Source organism: Nannobrachium achirus (genome assembly GCF_963921795.1).
Source record: "Nannobrachium achirus genome assembly, chromosome: 1".
NCBI classification, from domain to species: Eukaryota; Metazoa; Chordata; class Actinopteri; order Myctophiformes; family Myctophidae; genus Nannobrachium; species Nannobrachium achirus.
Window position 1 is genome coordinate 24,205,939 of NC_137810.1, and position 22,676 is coordinate 24,228,614.

A 22,676-nucleotide genomic window follows, 5' to 3' on the forward strand; every position below is an offset into this window, starting at 1 on the left:
TCAAAAGGGTTTGCATTGCACATGTTGTGAAATTATGAGTATGCATTATTAATGGCTTAGCTCTTATGGCTTGCCTTTAACCCTTGTGCAAGTTGTTGGGGGGTGTGCTTAGTCCCTGCCCCCAACCAGCCCTCCACACTCACCACAACCCTCCCCCTGTTGAAGAGTCAGCTGATATTTGGAGAAGGGTCCGTCTAGACCCTATTGGACATTTGGGGGGATTCGTCAGTGAGGTGGCAGAAGCATAACTGGACCAACTTTTAGTGGTTTCTATGGAAACATGTCTGGTCAAATGAACCCTTGTTACCTCTATGGACTGCATGTTGTCTGAAGACGGAGGCTCATTTACTGAGGGGCCCCATAGCCAGTCAGACAGTCAGTCATGCGTCTCTTGGCTTTCCATCAAAAGGACAATGAGCTTAGATTTTCACAATAACATACGATGGACAAGGGCCTATCTCTTCTCTTCTCTTCTCTTCTCTTCTCTTCTCTTCTCTTCTCTTCTCTTCTCTATATTCTATGAATATTCAAGAGACAAGTGTCAACCTGCATGTTGTACAGACAACTGATTGGTTTTACATTCCTTTATGTTAGGTAACTTCCTGGACCCAATTAAAGACCTGTTTGACCATAAGGATGAACGTAATGGGACCATTGCCAAATTCTCTCTCCGCAAACCATCGCACCCTGATGATGACCTGTGCTACATCATCCCAGGCAAACCAGAGTCTCTGGCTGCCTGTACCTTCAATAGCACCTCAAAGACCTTCCTGGTGATACACGGATGGACGGTAAGATCCTTGGACCTGTAGCAGCATGTTCCTATACCATTAGTCATCAGTGGCATCAGTTCAGAAAAAGCGAAGGTATGGCAACATGACTGGTGTCTTGCACGCGCGCGAAGGTGCGCGTGCAAGACACCAGTCATGTTGCCATACCTTAGCAACAGGCATGATATATTTATTTTAAGAAGAAGTACATTTTATTTTTTTTCCCCGTTTCTACGGTTTCTTTGGCTGGATATGGCAGCCTGGAACAGTTGTTCAAGTGCAGAGCATGCACTAAACTTGGCATGTTAGTAAACGTGCCACAATTATGCGGAACCTGGGAATATACCATTTTGTCAAGATGGGGAGAATACAAGTGTGCAGAATATAATCATAATACATTGTTAAAGTGAGCATTTTGTTAAAGTGAGCATTTGCAGATATTTTGCTGTAATTTAACAACATAATAACCAGCACAGATAGACAAAGAGACATTTATGGATTTATATTTAGAACTAACTTTTATCTTCCCCCCTGGACCCAGGGTATGGCAGCTGCATACCCCTACCATACCCAATTGACGCCCCTGTTAGTCATAGAGTTTGGATGTACATGACTGCGTGTGGGCTTTGCACCCATGACTGGCTAACACCCATGACTGGCTAGTATAAATTTTCAACTACCCCATCAGAATAGTGGTTGCTACAAAACATAAAACACAATGAGAACATAGATTACTTTACATTTAACAAATTCACCTGCTGGTGCAAACCCTTCCCACACCAACATCTCTTCTTCTGTCTCTTGTGACCCTTGAATTTTGACCTTCTCTGTCCAAACTGTAATCATCTACCTGAGGTGGCCTATACTGATCATTCCCACCAAGTCTAATGAGCTTGTTCAAATCGAATCTCGATTTTGACCTTGACTGTGACCTTGAACTTTGACATTCTCAACCCAAAAGTCTTTGGAGCATCCAAAAGTTAATTCATCCATTCTAATGGCTCTTGTTAAAATGGTACCTCCTTCGCGATTGATGCACCTTATTACAACATTACATTAAGGCTGTGTGTGTCCACCAAAGCATTTTTTCCCGAGCTGAAAACCCAAGGTGCTGTCCTAAAAACGCTTCCTTTGAAAATATTTCATCTCTGGGTACCCAGATAAAAACATCAGACGTGAATGTAGCGCAGAATAGACACTCAGCTCCTCCGCCTCCTCGTCACGTATACACTGTAGATTAAATATGTGATGCTCCCACTGAATACTATTTAAAATAAATAATGTAACATAATGCTTTGCTTTGGAAAATGCCTTGGTTGACACAGCTATAAGAGCAACATTAGCAATGGGTTATTTACTGATGTGTCCATCATCTCAACAGGTGATCGGTATGTATGAGAGCTGGGTGGCCAAGCTGGTTACGGCGCTGTATGAGAGAGAGCAGACAGCCAACGTCATCGTAGTGGACTGGCTCAGTTCAGCCCACAATCACTATGTGGTTGCAGCCAGAAACACCAAGGCAGTGGGGCAGGAGATCGCTCACTTCATCAACTGGATGGAGGTCAGTGACAAGCAGTAGTTGTTATGCATTCCTAGTTGATTACTGAAAATATACAACCAACATATGTATTAGATATATCGCATATAGAGATAAAGATATTATATACATTTAAATATATTCAGGGGGCTTTTCTGCCTTTTCTTTGATTGTACAGTGGAGAAACAGGGAGGATCCGCAGGGGCCGTGAATCAAACCTGAAGTCAGGCATCAGAAGAACTTATGTTCTGTACTCGCCTTAACCACACGGATATCGGCGCCGCCTATCTTAGAATTAACGTTATCTTTTTTTCTTCTCAAGGAGACCACCAACATTCCTCTTGAGAATGTCCACCTGATTGGTTATAGCCTGGGAGCTCACGTTGCAGGATTTGCTGGAAGCCACGTCACCAATAAAATTGGGAGAATAACAGGTTATTATTATTATTATTATTATGTCATTCTTCTTCTGGGTTTTGGTTTATATTTGTCTTTTTATCTGACCTTTACCCTCTCTGTCTTCAGGTCTTGATCCAGCAGGTCCAGACTTTGAAGGAGAGCATGCCCACAGGCGCCTGTCCCCAGATGATGCTCACTTTGTGGATGTTCTCCACACCTTCACACGGGGCTCTCTGGGTCTCAGCATTGGCATCCAGCAGCCAGTAGGCCATGTGGACATCTACCCCAATGGAGGGAGTTTCCAGCCAGGCTGCAATTTAAGGGGGGCCCTGGAGAAGATTGCTAACTTTGGAATATTTGGTAAGAATTACAACTCTTTCAATGTTAGGAATGAATATTTATGGACTACTGTTACCTGACTGATGACATTGAGCCTCAGTATCAGTTTCGCAGTCCTGAAAAAAACAATATCTCAATGACTCATTTAAATTCTTATTGACACTTGGTGATAAAGCTAATTTCATGGTTCAGGGCAGCATCACTTGATGTTGACAGGCTAAACAATTATGTCAGAACTTACATCACACACGGGTGCGCACACAGAAAGTCAGACATGTAGGTAGCTGATGTACAGTAATGTCAAAATAAATCTTGTAGCTACTTCATGCTTGTCAACACTAATCCGCCTTGGCAATTAACATTGTTGCCTTCACTCACACAATGACTCCATTCATGTCCCCCAGTTGAAAATAAACAGACTGCTTCCAAACATGTTTGAGGCAAATATCTGTCAGGATCTTTTAAAAGGTCAAAACAATGTTAGTTTTACTGTAGGGCCCATGACCAACCATAGAATAGGCTGAGATTTTGAGCATTTCCTTTTCTGCTATACCCAGTTGTTATTACCATAGTCATATTGTTTACTGTCCCATTTAACTATTTCGTAATTATTTCATTACATTATTAAAAGCATTTAATGTTTGCCCTACATCTCATTGGATAGTTTACATTATTGTAAACATTTGAGTACATTGTCACACGGAAGAAACAAACGTAAAGCCGTAAAGTTTTTTTTTTCAGTTCAACATGCATCAGACAATAATCAACATGTGTTTTCTTCTTTGTTTCTCCTCAGCCATCTCTGACGCGGTGAAGTGCGAGCATGAGCGTTCCGTCCACCTGTTTATCGACTCTCTGCTGAACGAGCAGGAGGCGTCCACGGCCTACCGCTGCGGCAGCACCGACATGTTTGACCGTGGCATGTGCCTCCGCTGCCGCAAAGGTCGCTGCAACACCGTGGGCTACGACATCAGCAAGGTCCGCAAGCCACGCAGCGTCCAAATGTACACCAAGACGCGGGACTCCATGCCTTTCAGAGGTTAGTAGGCCTCATCAAAGGAAGAACAACAAGATAGTTGAATATCAAACTGCACAGTTGTCAGTTGTGTCTGTACATACTGTAGTTTTCTTTCCAGGTCCAATCTGGCTAAAAAAGGGACCACCCACTTGTCCCTTTTCAATGGCGTAGTAGCCATCATTGACTCTTGTCTCGAGAGATTGTTGTGGGTCTGATGCTGATTGGTCCTTTCATCCTTTACAGTGCATCATTACCAGCTGAAGATTCATTTCTCTAGCAAAGTGAACCACTCGGAGATGGAGCCCACGCTGACTGTCTCATTGTATGGAACCAAAGGAGAGGCTGAAAACCTGGAGCTGAATCTGTGAGTACAGTTAATTATGAAATGCACCATTGTGAATGGAATCTTACGTTACCCATATATGAAGCTAGTATTTTGTGACTAATATAACATAACTAGCACTTTCTTTCCAATCTTACCGTTTCTATTGGCAGAAAGGATAAAATAATGACCAATAAGACTCATTCGTTCCTGCTGGTGACAGAGAAAGACATCGGCGATCTCCTGCTGCTCAAGTTTAAATGGGAAGACACTAATGGCTGGTCTGCCTCCAACATGCTAAAGACGGTATCATCCTGGTGGTCTGGAGAATCAGACAAGGACGACCTGGAAGTCCACAAGATCCGCGTCCGAGTTGGCGAGACGCAGCAGAAGTAAGTTTACTTATTGCATTGTGATCATATATTCATGGTCTTATTTTATTAGGCAAAATTATGTAAAAATGTCACCTAATGTTGTTCTTGGTTGACTTCCCTTTTAGGTTGGTATTTTGTGTAAAAGACCCTCAGGCTCAGAGCTTAACACAGGAGGTCACGTTCGTGAAATGCAAGGATGCATGGAGGATTCCAAAAAGGTGACTGAATCTCCTCAAGCCATTGGCCAATAATTTTCATTGATCACTAATCTACTCACTATATGAAAAAATATTATGGTAAAAAAATATGTATTATGTTTGTTTGTTTTTCCTCTCCCGTAGAACAACCCCGGAAAACCACTAACACTGAAGACAAGTTGAAAGCCCTCCTTTCCATTGCAGCACTTAAAAGTAGTAAATACTTTATACACTTAAATTATACAAATACATGACCACCTTGTATATATGTACAGCTATATGTGCTTTATTTAAGTTCAACTAAGTATGTGAAATATATTTTATTATTAAGAAGTTGGTTTTAAATCTGTGACCGCAATGTGATACAACATTATACTAACACCGTCTTCTTTGGCGTGTCTTCGGCACTCCCAAACAAAATGGTTAATATAAAGTCTTTGAAGTCTCAGATTGTGAGATGCCAAATGGTCGACTGAATATACTGTACTGTACTGGAGGCGTGTATGAAAAAAGCACCCCGGTTCAGTTAAGACCCTTTACAAGAACCAGACTGGGTGCTTTTTTGATTCACACGTACTGGAGATACCAGTGGCCTACAGCGTAAAATACCTCTGATTTCACAGTCCTGATGACATTTAGCTTCCCTTTGTTATCCATAACTTCTACAGACTGTTATTAGCTGAACACTGACTAAAAGGGCTCTCTGCATACAAAAGGCCTTGCAAACAGTCTGAAGTTGTTGCACACACACACACACACACACACACACACACACACACACACACACACACACACACACACTTACGAACATTCAAAACGATCACATACAGTACTTCTTTGCGATGAACCGAACCCAGTTCGATTCCTGCGATCTTTCAGATGTGTTAAAAGCGAAAAGGCTGTAAAATCCTTTAGGTGTTTTATGCAATACTCTGCCTTTTCTCGAAACCTTATGACTGATGTACTTTATGTACTATACTTAACATGTCAGAGCATTCACCACTGTCGGTCCCATCACTGTTGGTGACTGGGGGACCTGTTTCAGTGTGCCTTACTGGAAAATGTTCCAGAAGTGAACTGTTGTGAAATCAACCTGTCTTAAAAAAAAATCATGGCTGTTATTTTGTATATATATATTTTTAAATTATAGTGTACATGTTATACATTGAGCCCTATGGTTAAACTATTCTCTAAGTTAACATTGGCAAAGTCTGAGATGCAGTTTTATACACAATATGCAATGAATATTTATGCAGCATCTTAACTGGTAAACAGCCAAATGTGCTACTATGAATCTGTTACCTCTATTAAGTGCCTACCATTTGCTCAACCTATAGCTGATTTCAACATCTCACTGTTATAGTATCTTCAATGAGGTTCTTGTGATTGAAATTCCCTTTACTGGCTTTTCTGGGCATGTGATCTGGTCATTACTATTACAGTACATTGACATGTATAGTTCTTTACATCTGATGCACACCATTATGTAAGCAATATTTAACATGGCACTATATAGATCAGTTGTGGCTTATTTTCCTCTCATTTTAATTCACTCTTGAAAAAGTGGAAATACCGTACTATTGCACTGGAAGCTGAGGAAAAGGTTACTAAACAAAGTTACTTTGTACAGCATATTCATTGTAAATAATTATAGATTTTATGAAACACTACACTGTTAGATATATATTTTTACTTTTGGATGGACATATGTATAAAATGTTTATTTCTGTGAACCGTTGTATATAAATACTGTACTTGTAAATATGTTACTGTACTGTATAAATACTCTAATAAAAGAAAACATACCATATTAAAGGTTATCATGTGTCTGACATATGTAGAGAATCAACGTCTCAGGGCAATTAGGTTAGATGCAAAAAGAATATATTATCAAAGGTAGGAAATATTATCAAAGGTAACAGTGTGTGTGTGCACGCTCATGCATGCATGCGTGTGCGTGCTTGCATGCGTGTCTGTCGACAGCTAATCTTACAAACTACATAGTAGTATACTTGGCTGATCAGCATCATATTTCTTGTGCACACAGACAGAAGATTACTGAATATTTTTCAAATAGGTCAATGACCTGTATGTCATTTTTGTGAATTAATATCCATGGACTGGAACTAAACAATCAGGCACAAACTAGATTCTTTATTAATCCCAGAGGGAAATACAAGTGTCCCACGGCCATAGCTCATACAGACATGAGTTAATAATAACACAACACAAAAGGGTTAAAAACACAAAAACGGAACAAAAACAAACAAACATACAAAACAAAAAACATAAAAAGTGTTACAGGGAATAATCTATTGTAATTGCACAGGCCCATATACAGTACTGTATAACAAAAGACTAGTCCATGTTGTGGAGTTGATGACCAACATTGTGGACTGCATCTTGTTCCATGTGTATTTCTCCACAACAGTCTCCAATGAGTCCAACCTCTCACCAAGTACAGGCTACAGAGTCTCTTCACCAACTTGATCAGCCAATTAGCATCCTTGTCCATCTCTTGGCTATCTACCCTAGAAGTGTTGGGCTCGTTAAAAGAAAGGTACTATATTACTCGATTATTACTTTACTTATTACTCCCTGCCAAAAGTAAATCATTGTATAACTATTCGGTTACTTGTATGTGTACCCTCATTGGCCTACATTTATGAAAAACAACCCCCAAAACTCCCAAATTACAAGTCTTATCCGTGCACATTCAACACTGTCCAAGCTGTTCTAAGTCAAAGAGAATGACGGAGAGACAATTGACAATGGATGTACTGTATATGAAGACAGGTGTTGTTACAAATGTCAATTTATTGCATGGTGCCAAGTTCTATTGCCCCTCACATGAAGGACTGCAACCCAGTGAAAGAAGTTATATTTAACATTGTAACCTGAGTGTGTAACAAAACCAATGTGTATATTTTAATATGAAGTCCAGAGTTTCCTGCCTTAGAGTGCAACACTGCAAGTGCCATCAGAAGGAGTTTCTGTATGTCAAGGGTCTTCAACAGGGGGTCCGGGACCCCTAAGGGGTCCTCAAAGTTACTAAAAGGAGTCCTCCAAATCTTTGTGTGATAGAAACTATTTTTTCCCCTTTTTTATATTAACCACTTGAACCCTATAGCATCCATATTCTGAGAACTTTAGCCAAAAATAGCAGATCTACAAGCTCACAAAAGCTTGTAGATCAGCTATTTTTGGCAAAGAGCTTTGGAGGGGGAAAAGAGCAGACTGAGTACAGTGAAAAGTCAAGTGTATTAAGTATTGACGGTTCAAGTGGTTATATATCTAAAACCCACATTAACACGAATACAAAATACAAATCTGATCGAGCTGTCAAACAATTAAACTATATGGAATCTATGAAAGGTTGTGGGGGTCCCTGCTTCATCTCTCTCTCAACTAAGGGGTCCTTGGCCTGAAAAGGTTGAAGACCCCTTGCTGTATGTCATAAGCCTGTGCAGTACAGTACTGTACGGAGTGCAAAAGACGTAGTCATGCTGGTTCGTTTATACCAGCTGGTTGACATGCTTTGGCAGCATGCTCTAACTACTTGATTATTCTTATGTCAATTTGGACAGATATGGGGGCTGCTGTCAATTCCCAGGCAGATCTTTGCTCCGCACCTGTACAAACATAATTGAGACAAGGAAACAACAAGCAGCAACCCTTATCATAACCCTTCCCCAGAATCAGTGTTGTTTTTGACAGCAAATTTTGATTTAGTTTTAGTCATAGTCTTTTGAATAAAATGTCATTTAGTTTTAGTCATAATTTAGTCACCTGAAAAGTTTTAGTTTTCGTCTAATTTTAGTCTACTGAATATCATAAGATTTTAGGCGACTAAATCTACAGTTGATTTAGTCAACTAAAATGTATTTTGGCAGGCCTTGATGACATTGTAAGGGCTGATTTTACACTTGGTTGCATGCTGAAAATAGCCGATCTACAAGCTGCGACGCGTTGTGAGCTTGTAGATCTGCTATTTTCAGCACGCAACACCTGAGAGCAACCAAACATAAAATTACTCTCTTCTCCACTAGTCCCTCCCTAACGTTTTAGTCTAGTTTTTATTTTGTTGACGAAATTGTCAACATATTTAGTCTTAGTTTTAGTCATCACAGCTTACTTTTTATTTCGTTTTTATTTAGTTTTCGTCAGTGAAAAAAACGCAGTTGAGAAAAAAATGTCGTCATAATTTTAGTCGAAGAAATCACTGCCCAGAATGCCATGTGCATACATGCACTCAACCCCAGAATATTGTCGTCACGTCCCAGACACATAGGCCTACTACATCAATGGAGGGGGGGCCTCAGTAGAAACACAATCCCACACGTCGGAAAACTGGGCGCTCGTCAGGGCTGAGATTAGCGCGTAGGTTCAAATAGCAGCAGTAGTACACAGCAAGTACAGACCATTAATGGAAATGGAAGTCCCATCCATCTATCTCAGAGTTGCATGGACAGGTGTCTCTAAATCAGGAGGTTGCTGGTATGTGGCCACCACGGATCAAAGGAAACAGACTGTTTGATGACGTCTCTGAACAGACAAGCCATGATTGAAGACAAACAGACAGGCTAGATCACAGGTTCCCAAACACTGGGTTGGGACCCATATGTGGGGTCATTTTTATGGGTCCATTTATTTTTGGTTTCCTACATTTTGTTTTTAATTATTATTATTTAAAAACAATTTCAAAAAACTTTCCCAAAAAAGCTAAAATTTTCATGAATTAAAAACAAATTCAATTGTTTTTTAATTAATTTCATTAAGAAGTAGTGAAAATAGCCAAAAATAGTTCCTTAACCATTCAGTTGTAGTGTAGTCATGGGTCAAAAAGTCGAAGGAGACTATTCCAAGTCACTCATATCCAGTGTGCGGTGGCAGAGACAGACGGTGCAGCCCATGACTGCAGACAGTGTCAGGATAGCCAGGAGTATAGCCCACCAGTAAGCCTGAGGAGAACACATGAAAGAGTCACGCAGACAGTCATGCAGACAGCAGGGATATTTCAATCAAATGAAAAATGGATTGAATTATGAGCATTTTTGCCGTTTTATATCTGGCTGCATGTTGGATTCAGTGAGAGATGGCTTCGAAACATATCTGAAACATTATTACCACAATGTGACACAATGTTTTAAGCTGAACTACATCAAACAACCAAACACCTGCTCTGCTATTGCAGCATCTATGCAAAGAAACATGTGTTTCAAATTCACATTGATGCAAAAGAAAGCTATCATTCGGCTAACTGATATGTTAGTTGTAATAGAAGTTATACTACAGAGAGATGTTTTACATGAAGTATCAATTTGTCTCACTAAGTTAAACTTACACTCAGGGACGTGCAGAGAGGCAGGGGCTGAAATTTCTAAAAGGGCTTTTTGGTGGAAATATCGAAAATAGACGACCTCCAAGCTCACAACGCATCGCGCTGCGACGCGTTGTGAGCTTGGAGGTCGGCTATTTTCAGTACTTGAAACCACATTAAACTAAGTATTATCAAGTGAATATACTGGAGATGTGGCGTAACGTCATGGATTTCTACACAGTGAGGACAATTCTTTTAACATAAGATGCTGCATTCAAGTTCATGAGAGTATGGACGAGGTAATTATCTAAATGCTGCCTGGCATGGAAAGAGGGTATTTGCATTTCTTTCACCATAGACAGTAAAAACTGCATTCATGGTCTGGAGAGGGCCCCCTTTGATGTCTATGTGTGCATGTGCCTGCTTACACTGGTCACTTCAGCTCTGTTGTGGAAAAATACCCCCTGTTGTCATATCACTGCCACCATGACCTCTACCTCTGCTCCAATAACCAATGGTAAACACAACTTATGACACTTAGCAACAGGCGAGCATTACCTGGCCATAACCCACCATATCTAAAGCATCTCTGCTATGTTAGCTAAGATATGTATTCGAAAATGAGTCACCCATTAGACAGGGTCGGCAAAGGGGTGGTCAAGCTGGGCTCCTGAATTGACGTGAGGGGCTTCTAAGTAAAGCTGAGGCCTGACACATGTGGTGCCTTTAGAATCAACATGGACATTCCTGATTCTCTCTGCACTCCAAGTGCAACAAAAGCAGTGTGACTGGAACATCTAAGACATGTGAACGTCAAAACCTGGAAGCTGAGCTGATCTGAACACGTATCTCATCTGCTCTGAGGCCATTGAAGCTTTGCAGTCATTTTTAATGTGTGCTTCCGTGTGAATTTAACGTATAGACGTAACCAATGGACCCTTATGTGGGTCCATTTGGTTACATCTATATATCAGAGTTTCAAATGGATACATTAAGACATGGGGGCTGCATGGGGCAATATCTGACAACCTCTGACCTCATGCCATAAAAAGAATGAAAAAATGTAATTCTTTACTATGACGAGTCATGCTGCTTGTCCTTGAGGAAGCTTTGCCTTTGTATTTCACAGATTAAGAGCTATGACCTTCTATAATAATCATATAACATAATGTAATAAATACACAATAGTAGTGTAGTGTAGTGTAGTATAGTGTAGGTCGCAGTTTACCATGAGAAACGTCACAGCTTGTCCGTGTGTAGACGTGTACACGTTTCAATGGGTTTGCCGCTCTGACATCATGCTCTGATGTCACTGTGATGTCAGGGGAACCACTCTACCAGAATGGGTTTGCCGCTCTGATATCACGCTCTGGCTTCACTGTGATGTCACACTAACAGAATCCCTTTCATGCCCATATATGGAGTCCCCTGATGTCATCAATATAAATGATGCCCTGTTCGAGAGTTCCCTGTGATGCCAGGGGGAACAAATCCCTTTTATGCCCATTTATGGAGATATGGAAATCCCTGTGAAGCCAGCGGAACAATCCCTTTTATGCCCATATATGGAGATCCCTGTCCCAATGTCATCAATATTAAGGACATATCTCGGAATGCCCATATTTGGTAATGCCCATATATGGCCATGTTTTGACATAACATTGTTGACTATCATGCAGGGGTCTCCATATATGAGTAACTGGTCCGATATACATCACTGGCCAGATGGCCAAGAATTGGCGTGTCGCATGTCGCCCTGAGGCGTCTTACTAGATACTATCCTACAGATTTTGACACAAATCATGAATGCAGCGTTCAATTGTCATGAAACATTGATGGTTTACAGTGACATTGTAAATAGGGCCCAAGTTGAATCAAACCAAAGGCATTATAAAGCAATCAGACACCTTCATCCACTCTCCCGGATCATCAGCAAAGTCATCAAGGTGCAGGTAGTTCTTCAGAGAGTTCTTCAGCCTGGCGATGGGGCCGTCTGCATCCAGCAACCGACACACGTTGATCTTGTCACAGTAGCCACGGTTCCCTGAGCATGGAGCTCCGGCCACCAGAGCCACAGTCTTCCTCTGGAAGTGACGGGACAGCACAGAGGATGTGGTGCTGGCGCATGTTGCCGGTTGGTCTGTGATAAACACACATTCAAAATCAAAATCACTTAAACCCTATATACTTAGATGTCCAGAGTCTATACCATAGTATACACTAGTCCCTCTAATTTCTTCCCCTCTACACCAAATCTCCTTGCATAAAATAGTCGATCGATAGCTCAGCTCACAACGCGTCACAAAGCGATGTGTTGTGAGCTTGCAGATCTATTTTCACTTAACGTCGTTCACCCTCTTGGGTTCATGTGGTTAAAGAAACATATACCACAATACTGTATACAGGTCGAATTTGGATTTTTGGTCTCTCTTATAATTTCATCAGTTTCTTCAGTCAAGCCCTTATTCATTCATTCATTCATTCATTCATTCATTCATTCATTCATTCATCCAGTTGTTTAAAGGAGTAGTTAACCCAAAAAATGTATCAATCAATTACACACCTCATGCAGACTTCATGGATTTTTTTTAAATCTGGTAGGAGACACAAAGAGTCTCCTTTGTGTCTCCAATCGGATACACAAGGGTCTTTATTATTATCATCATTATCATCATCATCATCATCATCATCATCATCATCATCATCAAAGTATTGGCTTAGGAATGAAACAAAAACAAAAAAATATCCATGAATTCAAGTCTCCATGGGGTGTGTAATTGACTCTATTCAATGAATCACTGCATAATATAATCCATATTTCGAGCAATATTCAGACTCAAAGGTGCAGTTGTTGAACTAAATGCAATTGCAATGACAGTGGACTATTTGTTGTTTAATGGAGATGAATGTTGCATGAGGGGTAAGCAACCACAAAGTAAATTCACACAGGCTGAAGTGCTTTGTCCCCAACCATAAACACATTCCTTAAAGACAGTTTAGTTACCAGGCTGCTGGCAGCACATTTGGCATTTCTCCCTCATGGAGTCCCCTGGACAGTCACACTGCTCTAGGCCATGTTTCACACACAGAGACTCAGCACAGTCCTGGGGGTGGGATGGGGTGGGGGGGACAGGACAAGGGAGCAACATGAGACAAGACCATGCGTGAGGACGGAGAGAGAGTGTGTGTTTGTGTTGGTCTCTGTGGGCCCACAGTTCCCCAGCAGACCTTCATGCTGTGGCTGAACAGTGTTTGTATAGTACAGTGTACAATATGTCCCCTCTAAAGTAAACCAATCACCGCTCCTGTCCTGACCTCTAGCCTTTGGGATGTCGTTGGCATTTGGCACAAAAATAGTTCCTATTCAAATGTAATATCAATGTGATATTCAAAACATTCTTTAAGCACACTGAGTTACAGTAAATATCTTAATAGTAAAGCTATTCTTGAGTTTGAGTTACGTAAAGTATGATTTATTATTTATAAATGATGGGAATCAACATTAATAAAGTCTGTGATGAGAGCAGACCTATGTTATGAAGTTTTTTTTTTTGGGAATCAACATTAATAAAGTCTGTGATGAGAGCAGACCTATGTTATGCAGTTTTTAAAGGATTATCTCCTCATCTCAGCCTCTAGAGAGCATTCCGATTATATGAAAATGTTGAGCAATCTTCCCAGAACGAATTCTGCCTCCCCAATTCGAAGAACAATATATCATCATAATGGTAGATATTTGGTCACAATGGATGCTTTCGAAGGGGAACATGAATGGTGGTTTTGGGTCACATGGATTTGATTAACCTCTCAATGGGGTGCTGGAATGGTTTGTTTACAATCAAATTAGTTACACATACTTTTAAACCACATACACACTTGGAATGTGCCTACAGTATATGGTAGATAACCTGGCTACATCAATGCACATTAATACTGACTCAAGGGTTGTGAAAAGGGCGGTTGAAATGTTAAGAGTTACCACACCCTGGGGTGGTACAGTTACAGTAGCTGACTCACCCCGTTTAGACAGACACGTGTGCCCTGACTGCAGACAGTGAGGTTGTCCTTTGGGCTGGGCTCGGGGCAGAATGGAGACAGGCCCGAACACACACTTTCTCTCAGGCAGTCAGTGGCATCATCACAGACCTCTCCTGCTGGCTTAAACTCACAGCCCTGACCACAGCAAAGGCCTTGGCTGGGACTAGACGGATGGATGGATGGATGGATGGGTGTTTGCCCGTACACACATACACATGTACGTATACATTGCAGAGGAAAGCAAAGAGATGTGTGCATGTGCATGCATGTAAAGACACACACACATGCACGCACGCACGCGCGCGCGCACACACACACACACACACACACACACACACACACACACACACACAGAGCGGTGGAGGGTAAAAATACAACATAGTTTCATAATATTCTCATGTGTTTAAGGAGCAGCATACCACAACAGCAACAGCATATCGAAACAATGGTGCAAAGCTCAAACCAGGACTAGGACGCTCAGTGACCTCGAACTTCCGGTGCGAGTTTTGCCACCGAAAGTGGCATGACGCATAGCCGTGGTCACTGAGTGTTGCTTACTGTATCTCTTGTTCCTAGAACCAGGACGCAGGTTTGCAGCATCTCAGCATGGTGAAACTTACATACTGTAGACATTTCAAGGTTCAAGGTCAAGTTTCAAGGTTTTCTTTATTTGTCTCCCTTATAGGAGATATTCTTAAGTGGATGTCTTATTGCCATGCATATTTTAAGCCTAATGTACAGTATACTTAGTCACACACCTGTGCCATGCAGCAAAAGTAAAGTCGGTGCATGACACTACAGTATGCGCAACTGAGTGGTTCTCAAAGTGGGGTTCCCTCAGGGTCCCTTGAAGGGGTTCCAAATGGACCCTTAAAATCTAGAACTCTGAGAGTTAAGCGGGTCCTTGACATGAAGAAGTTTGAGAACCACAGGGCTACGGTGTGTGTGTTTGTGTGTGTGTGTGTGTGTGTGAGTGTGTGTGTGTGTGTGTGTGTGTGTGTGTGTGTGTGTGTGTGTCTGTATTATGAGCGCAGTACCTGCAGACTTTACCAGGCTTGAGTTGACACTGGACGCCCACCGCTTCATGAGCGCTGAAGCAGCACAGATCGGTTTGATTGTGACCAACATCACACACCTCACCTTCCTCCACTATTTGGTTCCCACAGATGGGCTGATCACTGACTGCCAATTAAGAAAGCGTGGACAAAGACACACATACATACAAAGCAGCAGAGGGACACACAGTACGTGCACATAGGTTGACACGCACGCACGCACGCACGCACGCACGCACGCACGCACGCACGCACGCACGCGCACACACACACACACACACACACACACACACACACACACACACACACACACACACACACACACACACACACACACACACACACACACACACAGACACATAAAGTGAGAAGGTGATGTACAGTTCAAAGAGCAATGTTGCGCACACCCTGTAGTCACTTGTGCACAACAAATAAGTAACAGTAAAGAGCTGAAACTTCGGCACACAGCTTGTACAGTATTTCCGAAATACAGTAGGTTTACTGTCCAAGAACAGTCAGGTACACAACGTTTCGGCCAAACAGCCTGTTTGGCTGAAACATTGTGTACCTGCCTGTTATTGCACAGTAAACCTTTTTTTGGAGTTACAGCTTTGCAATGTTTCTTCTCTTAGCAGGTGTTGTACAGCAATGATCTATGAAAGCCTGAAGAGAACTACAGGTAGACAGCTTCCATTCCCCCTCACCTATAAAGCAGTCATCCTTCTTCAGTTTTAGGATCTTGCTGATGTGCTTGACACTACAGGGGGAGAACTTGTCATTGTTCTCCCGGACCTCGTCCGTGGCGTGAGGGAACATCAGGTATCTGCCTTTGCCTCCGCGAGACCCCAGGTCCCCACAGCTGGAGCCCTCATCGTGCTGTCAAACAGACAAAACATGGCACACTGCAGCTCAACCGTACATTTCCTGATAGATTAAAACAAAGATATGCTTTTCAGTGGTGTGTTCTAGACTTTTCTTTAGGGCATACTACGGTATAATCTATCATCCGCGGCTATTTGTGTGGCCAGCGCATACGCTAGTGCATAATGCCTATCAGATACGCTACTTTGAAGGTTCACGTGGGCATACGCTTTTAAAAAAAAATGTCTTCACAGCATACTCCGTATACCCGTGACAGGTAGAACACAGCACTGGCTTTTCAGATGGAAATTCAGATGTCACAGCAGTAAGCTTGAAACATGGGAGAGGCACAGCTAAGAGTACAAGTAAAACAAAACAAAACATTGTTAAGTTTATAGATCCTGACACTAAATATCTACAATGGATCTCTGAGTGAATGTACTGTATACATACAGTCTATCAACAGTGGATATATGAATTAATATTTGTCAATCAACAATAGATGAATAACCATATAACATATATTTTCATAACTAGAAGCTTGGCCGGCCGAGCGTCTAGTCGAGGGCCCGGCCTACTCGGGAACGATGTAAGTAGGGAATGAATGCCCCACCCTTTAAAGCAAACCCCATTATATCTGTTGTCATAGGACCCGTTTTGACCATCTGTTTGCCTGTGTCAATTTATGCCCACATATGGAGATCTGTCTGTCTGCGTCCATTTTAGGTTGTATATGGAGATCTCTGTATCTGTCTGTCTGTGTTAATTTTTGCCCATTATGGAGATCTCTGTATCTCTCTAGCTGTGCCTCTGACTGTGTCCCTTTTGTGCCCATGAGTCAGCTGACTCATACCGGTATGGCTTACATGATGCCCTACGGGGACCGGCCTACTCGGGAATGATGTAAATAGGGAATGCCACAGTATAAAGGCAGAGGGGCAGGGCCGTCACACCACTCTATAATGCAAACCCCATTATACCTGTTGTCATAGGACCCGTTTTGTCCATCTGTTTGCCTGTGTCCATTTAGATATCTGTATCTGTCTGTCTGTCTGTCTGTCCCTTTATGCCCATATGGCGATCTCTTTTTCTGACCAAAGGCCTGAAATTTATATTGTCAGGACCTCAGGAAAGACAACATTGCTGAGAAAGTGACGCTTTTTGTTTGTTTCTTCATCTTGAGCAAGAATACGCAGCCTGCTTGCTTTGCCACCCGTGGGGAATGATGCCCCCCCCCCCGTTTTTTTGGGCAATACCCATCATACACGTTGTACGGGTATTGCCTAGCGGACATCAGCTCTGTATACCTGACCTAGAGTGCAAAGTGAAAGTGTGGAAGAATTGTCTATTTGAGAATGAGTCAGCGTTTGTGCTGGTTCAGGAACAGCCTGATGTCAGACCTCAGACCTCAGCTCCGCATACGGAGATTCCGAACAAATTACTGTACATGACTCGCATTGTCGATTGACCTGGTATCCACAGGGGATCGACTTTATTTATTGCTTTGTTCAGAATCTGTCTAGACCAGGTTATAGGTCATCCATCCAGTAAAAGTGAAAAAGCTGTCACCGATATCCATGAATCCAAGGGAGGTAGTATTTCATTCTAGGCCGTCATTGTATAAGCCTGGTTTAGCTTGCAAAACGTTCATGTCACAAGAAGATTTCAACAATAAAATAAATAAAACAAGACCATATCCCAGATGGCATTGTAAACGGCGTGGTTTACTGACAAAATAAACCATCATATGTTTTAAATATTGAAAAGTACAAATGGATGCAGATCAGGCAGAATGCTCTGTTCTACCACCTGATGAGGAACACTGAGCCTGAGGGTCTTGGTCCCAAGACTGGCATTGGTTAAACATCTTCTTGTAGTTGTGTTATTCTGTTATTGTTCTATGGTAATTTCAAGATATTGTAGCCATGAACATCTGCAGGGGAAAACACAACTTGTTGTGCTTCAACAATTACAAATCAATTGGGATACCGCCGGTAGTACGTCTTAACACAAAATCAAACCCAAGTTTGAAGTGAGCGGTGGTGTGTGTGTGTGTGTGTGTGTGTGTGTGTGTGTGTGTGTGTGTGTGTGTGTGTGTGTGTGTGTGTGCGTGTGCGTGTGTGTTGCTCACCCAGGTGTGTGTGTGTGTGTGTGTGTGTGTGTGTGTGTGTGTGTGTGTGTGTGTGTGTGTGTGTTGGGGGGGCGGGGGGGGGGGGGGGGTGCATGTGTGTGTGTGTGTGTGTGTGTGTGAGAGTGTGAGCCATACTTGCTCACTCAGGCCACCACTGCTATTGCAAATGATGCTCAGGGCAGGCTAGACTCAACAGCACCTCTCTGGTCACCCAGGGTACTCAGGCTACATACACCAGAGGCTACAGACACACAGACAGACAGACAGACAGACACACACGCACGGATACACACACGGCCACGCTATGGAGACGGTGTGACCACCGCTCAAAAATACAAGGAAGAGAAAGAGAAAGAGCAAAGGAAACAACATTTGGGTCTGTCCCTCATCATCTTAGCAGCCTGTCAGTGTCAGACATCGCATTACAGTCAGGGGCGTCACAAGGGGAGGAAAAGTGGAACTGAGTTACCAGGGCCCAAGGTGGAGGGGCCTTAATTATTTTATACTTTAGCTATTGACAATAGTGAAAAAAACACTGCTCATCTGCCTGTTCAGGTGATAGTCCGGCTGCCAACTTAGTTTTTATGGCATAGGTATGATATTTGGTATATAGTTTTTTTTATTGGCCTAAAGTGTTGTCTATATATATACATTCATGAAACCACCTGCTGACCACCTGTCAGTATTGAGCAATTTATTTTATAGGGGGTAGAAGTTTGGTCCCATCACTTACTATACACTATAGGCTACTATAAAGGAAATAAAATACCCCCAAAAAAACTGCTTTAAGTAGCATGTGAGTGGTCAAACTAATTTTTAATTATTCTGAATCCATTGCAAGCATTTGTTTTGCAAGAAAAACATTCCTTGGGCTAGAACGCCCCCCACATAATTGTGAAAAGTGATGACTCATCACTAAACCATAGATTTGTGCGTCTGTTTTTAGGCCAAGGAATGCTTTTTATGCCAAACAAATGCTTGCAATGGATTCAGAATAATTAAAAACCCCTAGTTTGACCCCTCGCATGCTATTCAAAGCTGATTTGGGGGGATATTTCTTTCCTTTATAGTATAGTAGTAAGTGAATGGGCCCCACACTTGTATCCCCATAAAATAAATTGCTCAATGCTGACAGGCGGTCAGCAGGTGGATTCATGACTGTATGTATAGACAATATTTTCGGCCAATAAAAAAACGATATACTATTTCATACCCCACCTCAGCCCCCACACAACTGTGAAAAGTGATGACTCATCACTAAACCGTTTTGTGCGGCTGTTTTTAGGCCAAGGAATGTTTTTCATGCAAAACAAATGCTTGCAATGGATTCAGAATCATTAAAAACCCCTAGTTTGACCCCTCACATGCTACTTAAAGCAGATCTTTTGGGGGTATTTCTTTTCCTTTATAGTATAGTGATGGGCCCAAACTTCTACCCCCTATAAAATAAATTGCTCAATGCTGACAGGCGGTCAGCAGGTGGTTTCATGAATGTATATATATAGACAACATTTTAGGCCATAAAAAAAAACTATATACCAAATATCATACCTCTGCCATAAAAACTAAGTTGGCAGCCGGACTATGTGCTGGAGCCAAAAACTATAGAATAAAAAATAAAAGGAGTCTCAAAAATCATGTACTTCAGCTATTGAAAAATCGCAGATCTACAAGCTCACAGCACGGCACAGAGTGCAGCGCTGCGAGCTTGTAGATCTGCTATTTTTTAAAAGTCGTGAAAATGTGTGCAAAAAAAAAAAAAAACCTTAGAAGGATTTGAAATATTCAAAGGCTTGCACACATTTTCATAAAGCACTCGGTGCCGCGCTGTGAGCTTGTAGATCTGCTATTTTTCAATAGTACAAAATAATGCGTAATAAATAATGCGTTCCCAGTCTAAATGGGTAAAACCCCCTCCCCCTATGAAGAACATTCATGGGGGCGCCCGCAGTGAATCCCAGGGCCCAGAATTTGGTGCGACACCCCTGGACATTGCATGTACAGTCCTGTGTACTGTAGGTGCACGTGAACTGGGCCAAAGGGCAGAACACTTCTCTACTCAGCATCGCCCCCCCTACCTCACTACTCCTACCATATATCTAAAAGCGACATCCCCTCTCTCATGTCTCTGCATTTGGTCTGGAAAGAATGAGACATGCTTGTCAGTGCATCAGTGATACCCATGCCAGAGCCAGAGACACATTAGCTAATTTATAAAGGTGCAGAGACAGATACGGGGAAGCAGAACTAATTTGTCCAGGACCGCCTGGGAGGAATCTTTATCCCATGAGAGTGTGAATAACGCAAGGAAGGGTGGAAAGGGGCATATGTGATAGAGAGGGGGGCAGTATGTGGCATTCGAGATAATGGGGGGAAAGGTTACCTGTCTTAACAGCTGTTAAATGTAGAGAACATTTTGTGCGAAGTGGGGAGCTGCATATCGTCACTGTCGGGCAGAAACCTTGTATCTCCAAATTTCAAGTTTCAATTTGTATGTTTTTTCGTAAAGTAAAGCCCTGCTTCATCATACAAAACTGTCGCACAAAACTAGTGAAACTAGCAGATCTACAAGCACACAATGCCTTGCATCATTGTGTGCTTGTTTTGCGGCTATTGTCACTAGTTTAAATCTAAATAATAACAAAAAAGGAAGGTTTCCACCCGACAACGACGATATGTGTGTGCATGTGTGTGCGTGTGCGTGTAGGTGTGTGTGCGGAATGTGCAACTTGTGGAGAAAATGAATTTGGCTTGCCTTTGAAGCCTAGATGAGGGCCACTATGATTAGCAATTAGAGGCCAGATTTTCACTCTTTATTTGCAATTGAGCCAGGAGCCCTTATAAAATACCTCTAGACTACTCAATCAGGGCCAAGGTAGAATGTCTATAGTGGTGAGTCATGCAGAGAATGTTTTGTTAAGGTGCAACACAAACAACATGCCATGTGGGAAGCTGCGTGGTAAACAGATTGGTCATACTTTATAGTCGTTCAAAACAAGTCCCACGCAATTTGGCATCTGAACAAGGTCTCATCCAAGGGGGATGGGGCATGTGTGTGTGTGTCTTTGGGGGTGGGTGTAGGGGGCGTGTAAAGCTGTGTGTGTGTGTGTGTGTGTGTGTGTGTGTGTGTGTGTGTGTGTGTGTGTGTGTGTGTGTGTGTGTGTGTGTGTGTGCGTGCGCGCGCGTGTGTGTGTGTGTGTGTGTGTGTGTTTGTGTGCGCGCGCGCGCAGGTGCGTGCGTGTGTGCGTGTGTTTGTGTGTGTATGTGCAGGGGGGAGTGGGTGGGTATGTTTGAATTCCTGCTGATAAGGATGTCTTTGCCCCATGCGATTCAGGGTAATAGTAAATGCGCTAAATTAAACCTAAAGACTGATCAGATGAATCCAGATGAAAACTAGAAGCAGTGCTCTTCCGAGCACAGGTCTCCACCAGGCTGTGGGTCCTGGTGGTGCAATCCTGCAAACTTTGGAAGCTAATATTAGCCAATCAGGATGGCATATGAAATATCAGACGGATCGGACTTGATCACATGACTATAGAGATACTGTGTACCGATTTGCGTGATTTTTGGATAAAATCTCAAGGAGTAGCCTAATATCCAAAAATGTGTTTTACATAAGTCGGCCCAAAGGTGGCGCTATAAAAGGCTTATGTGAAAAATGCAGGGCAAAGGTTTATCGTTAGTTTCTAGGGAGTGCGCTTGCAAAGTTTGAAACTGATCGGTGGAGTTATAGGTAAAACCACAAATCGGCCTGTTATAGCGCCACCATGAGGCTGATTTAAAAAGTGGCATTAAGTGGCATTTCTTCCTCAGCCTAGTGGGAACGTGTGTGCGCGATTTCATGATAATTGCACTTTGCGTTTGTGATTTGAGGCATTTTGTTCAAAACGGCCAAATCCTGCAAACTTTGGAAGCCAACCTTAGCCAATCAGGATGGAATATGCAAAATCGGACAGATCCGTGTCGATCACATGACTGTCGAGATACTGCCTACCGATTTGTAGGATTTTTGGACAAAATCTGTAAGAGTAGTGCACAGAAATGTGTTTTGCGAACATTGGCCACTAGGTGGCGCTAGAAAAGGCCCATTTGAAAAATTTAGGGCAGAGGTTCTAGATTGACATCCAGGGAGTGTGTGTGCTCACTTTGGCAGCGTCCGGGCCAACGGCGACTGAGATTAGGTGCTCACAACGATGGAGTTATAGGTAAAACCACAAATCGCCCTGTTATAGCGCCACCATGAGGCTGATTTCAAAAAATTTAAGTGGCATTTCTTCTTCGACCTAGTGGGAACGTGTGTGCGCAATTTCATGAT

At 42.3% G+C, this 22,676-nt stretch overlaps 2 protein-coding genes across 2 annotated transcripts in view; one reads left to right on the forward strand and one right to left on the reverse strand.

Annotated features, from left to right (window-relative positions):
• The window catches only part of lpl2a (lipoprotein lipase 2 a), a 7,374-nt gene extending 603 nt beyond the window's left edge, over window positions 1-6,771 (forward strand). Inside the window, exons 2-10 of the mRNA XM_080721468.1 lie at window positions 595-791; window positions 2,152-2,331; window positions 2,630-2,741; window positions 2,833-3,066; window positions 3,842-4,084; window positions 4,307-4,427; window positions 4,559-4,777; window positions 4,885-4,977; window positions 5,101-6,771. Coding sequence (XP_080577594.1) covers window positions 595-791; window positions 2,152-2,331; window positions 2,630-2,741; window positions 2,833-3,066; window positions 3,842-4,084; window positions 4,307-4,427; window positions 4,559-4,777; window positions 4,885-4,977; window positions 5,101-5,122 — 1,421 coding nt within the window. The 3' untranslated portion in view covers window positions 5,123-6,771. The remainder of the gene's footprint in view (window positions 1-594; window positions 792-2,151; window positions 2,332-2,629; window positions 2,742-2,832; window positions 3,067-3,841; window positions 4,085-4,306; window positions 4,428-4,558; window positions 4,778-4,884; window positions 4,978-5,100) is intronic.
• A 3,041-nt stretch (window positions 6,772-9,812) lies between these two features.
• LOC308286645 (disintegrin and metalloproteinase domain-containing protein 10) overlaps window positions 9,813-22,676 on the reverse strand; it is a gene marked incomplete at both ends in the record, with an annotated part of 43,793 nt that continues 30,929 nt past the window's right edge. Inside the window, 6 exons of the mRNA XM_080727736.1 lie at window positions 9,813-9,917; window positions 12,184-12,416; window positions 13,281-13,380; window positions 14,294-14,477; window positions 15,352-15,496; window positions 16,074-16,245. Of these exons, the coding sequence (XP_080583862.1) occupies window positions 9,813-9,917; window positions 12,184-12,416; window positions 13,281-13,380; window positions 14,294-14,477; window positions 15,352-15,496; window positions 16,074-16,245 (939 nt within the window). The remainder of the gene's footprint in view (window positions 9,918-12,183; window positions 12,417-13,280; window positions 13,381-14,293; window positions 14,478-15,351; window positions 15,497-16,073; window positions 16,246-22,676) is intronic.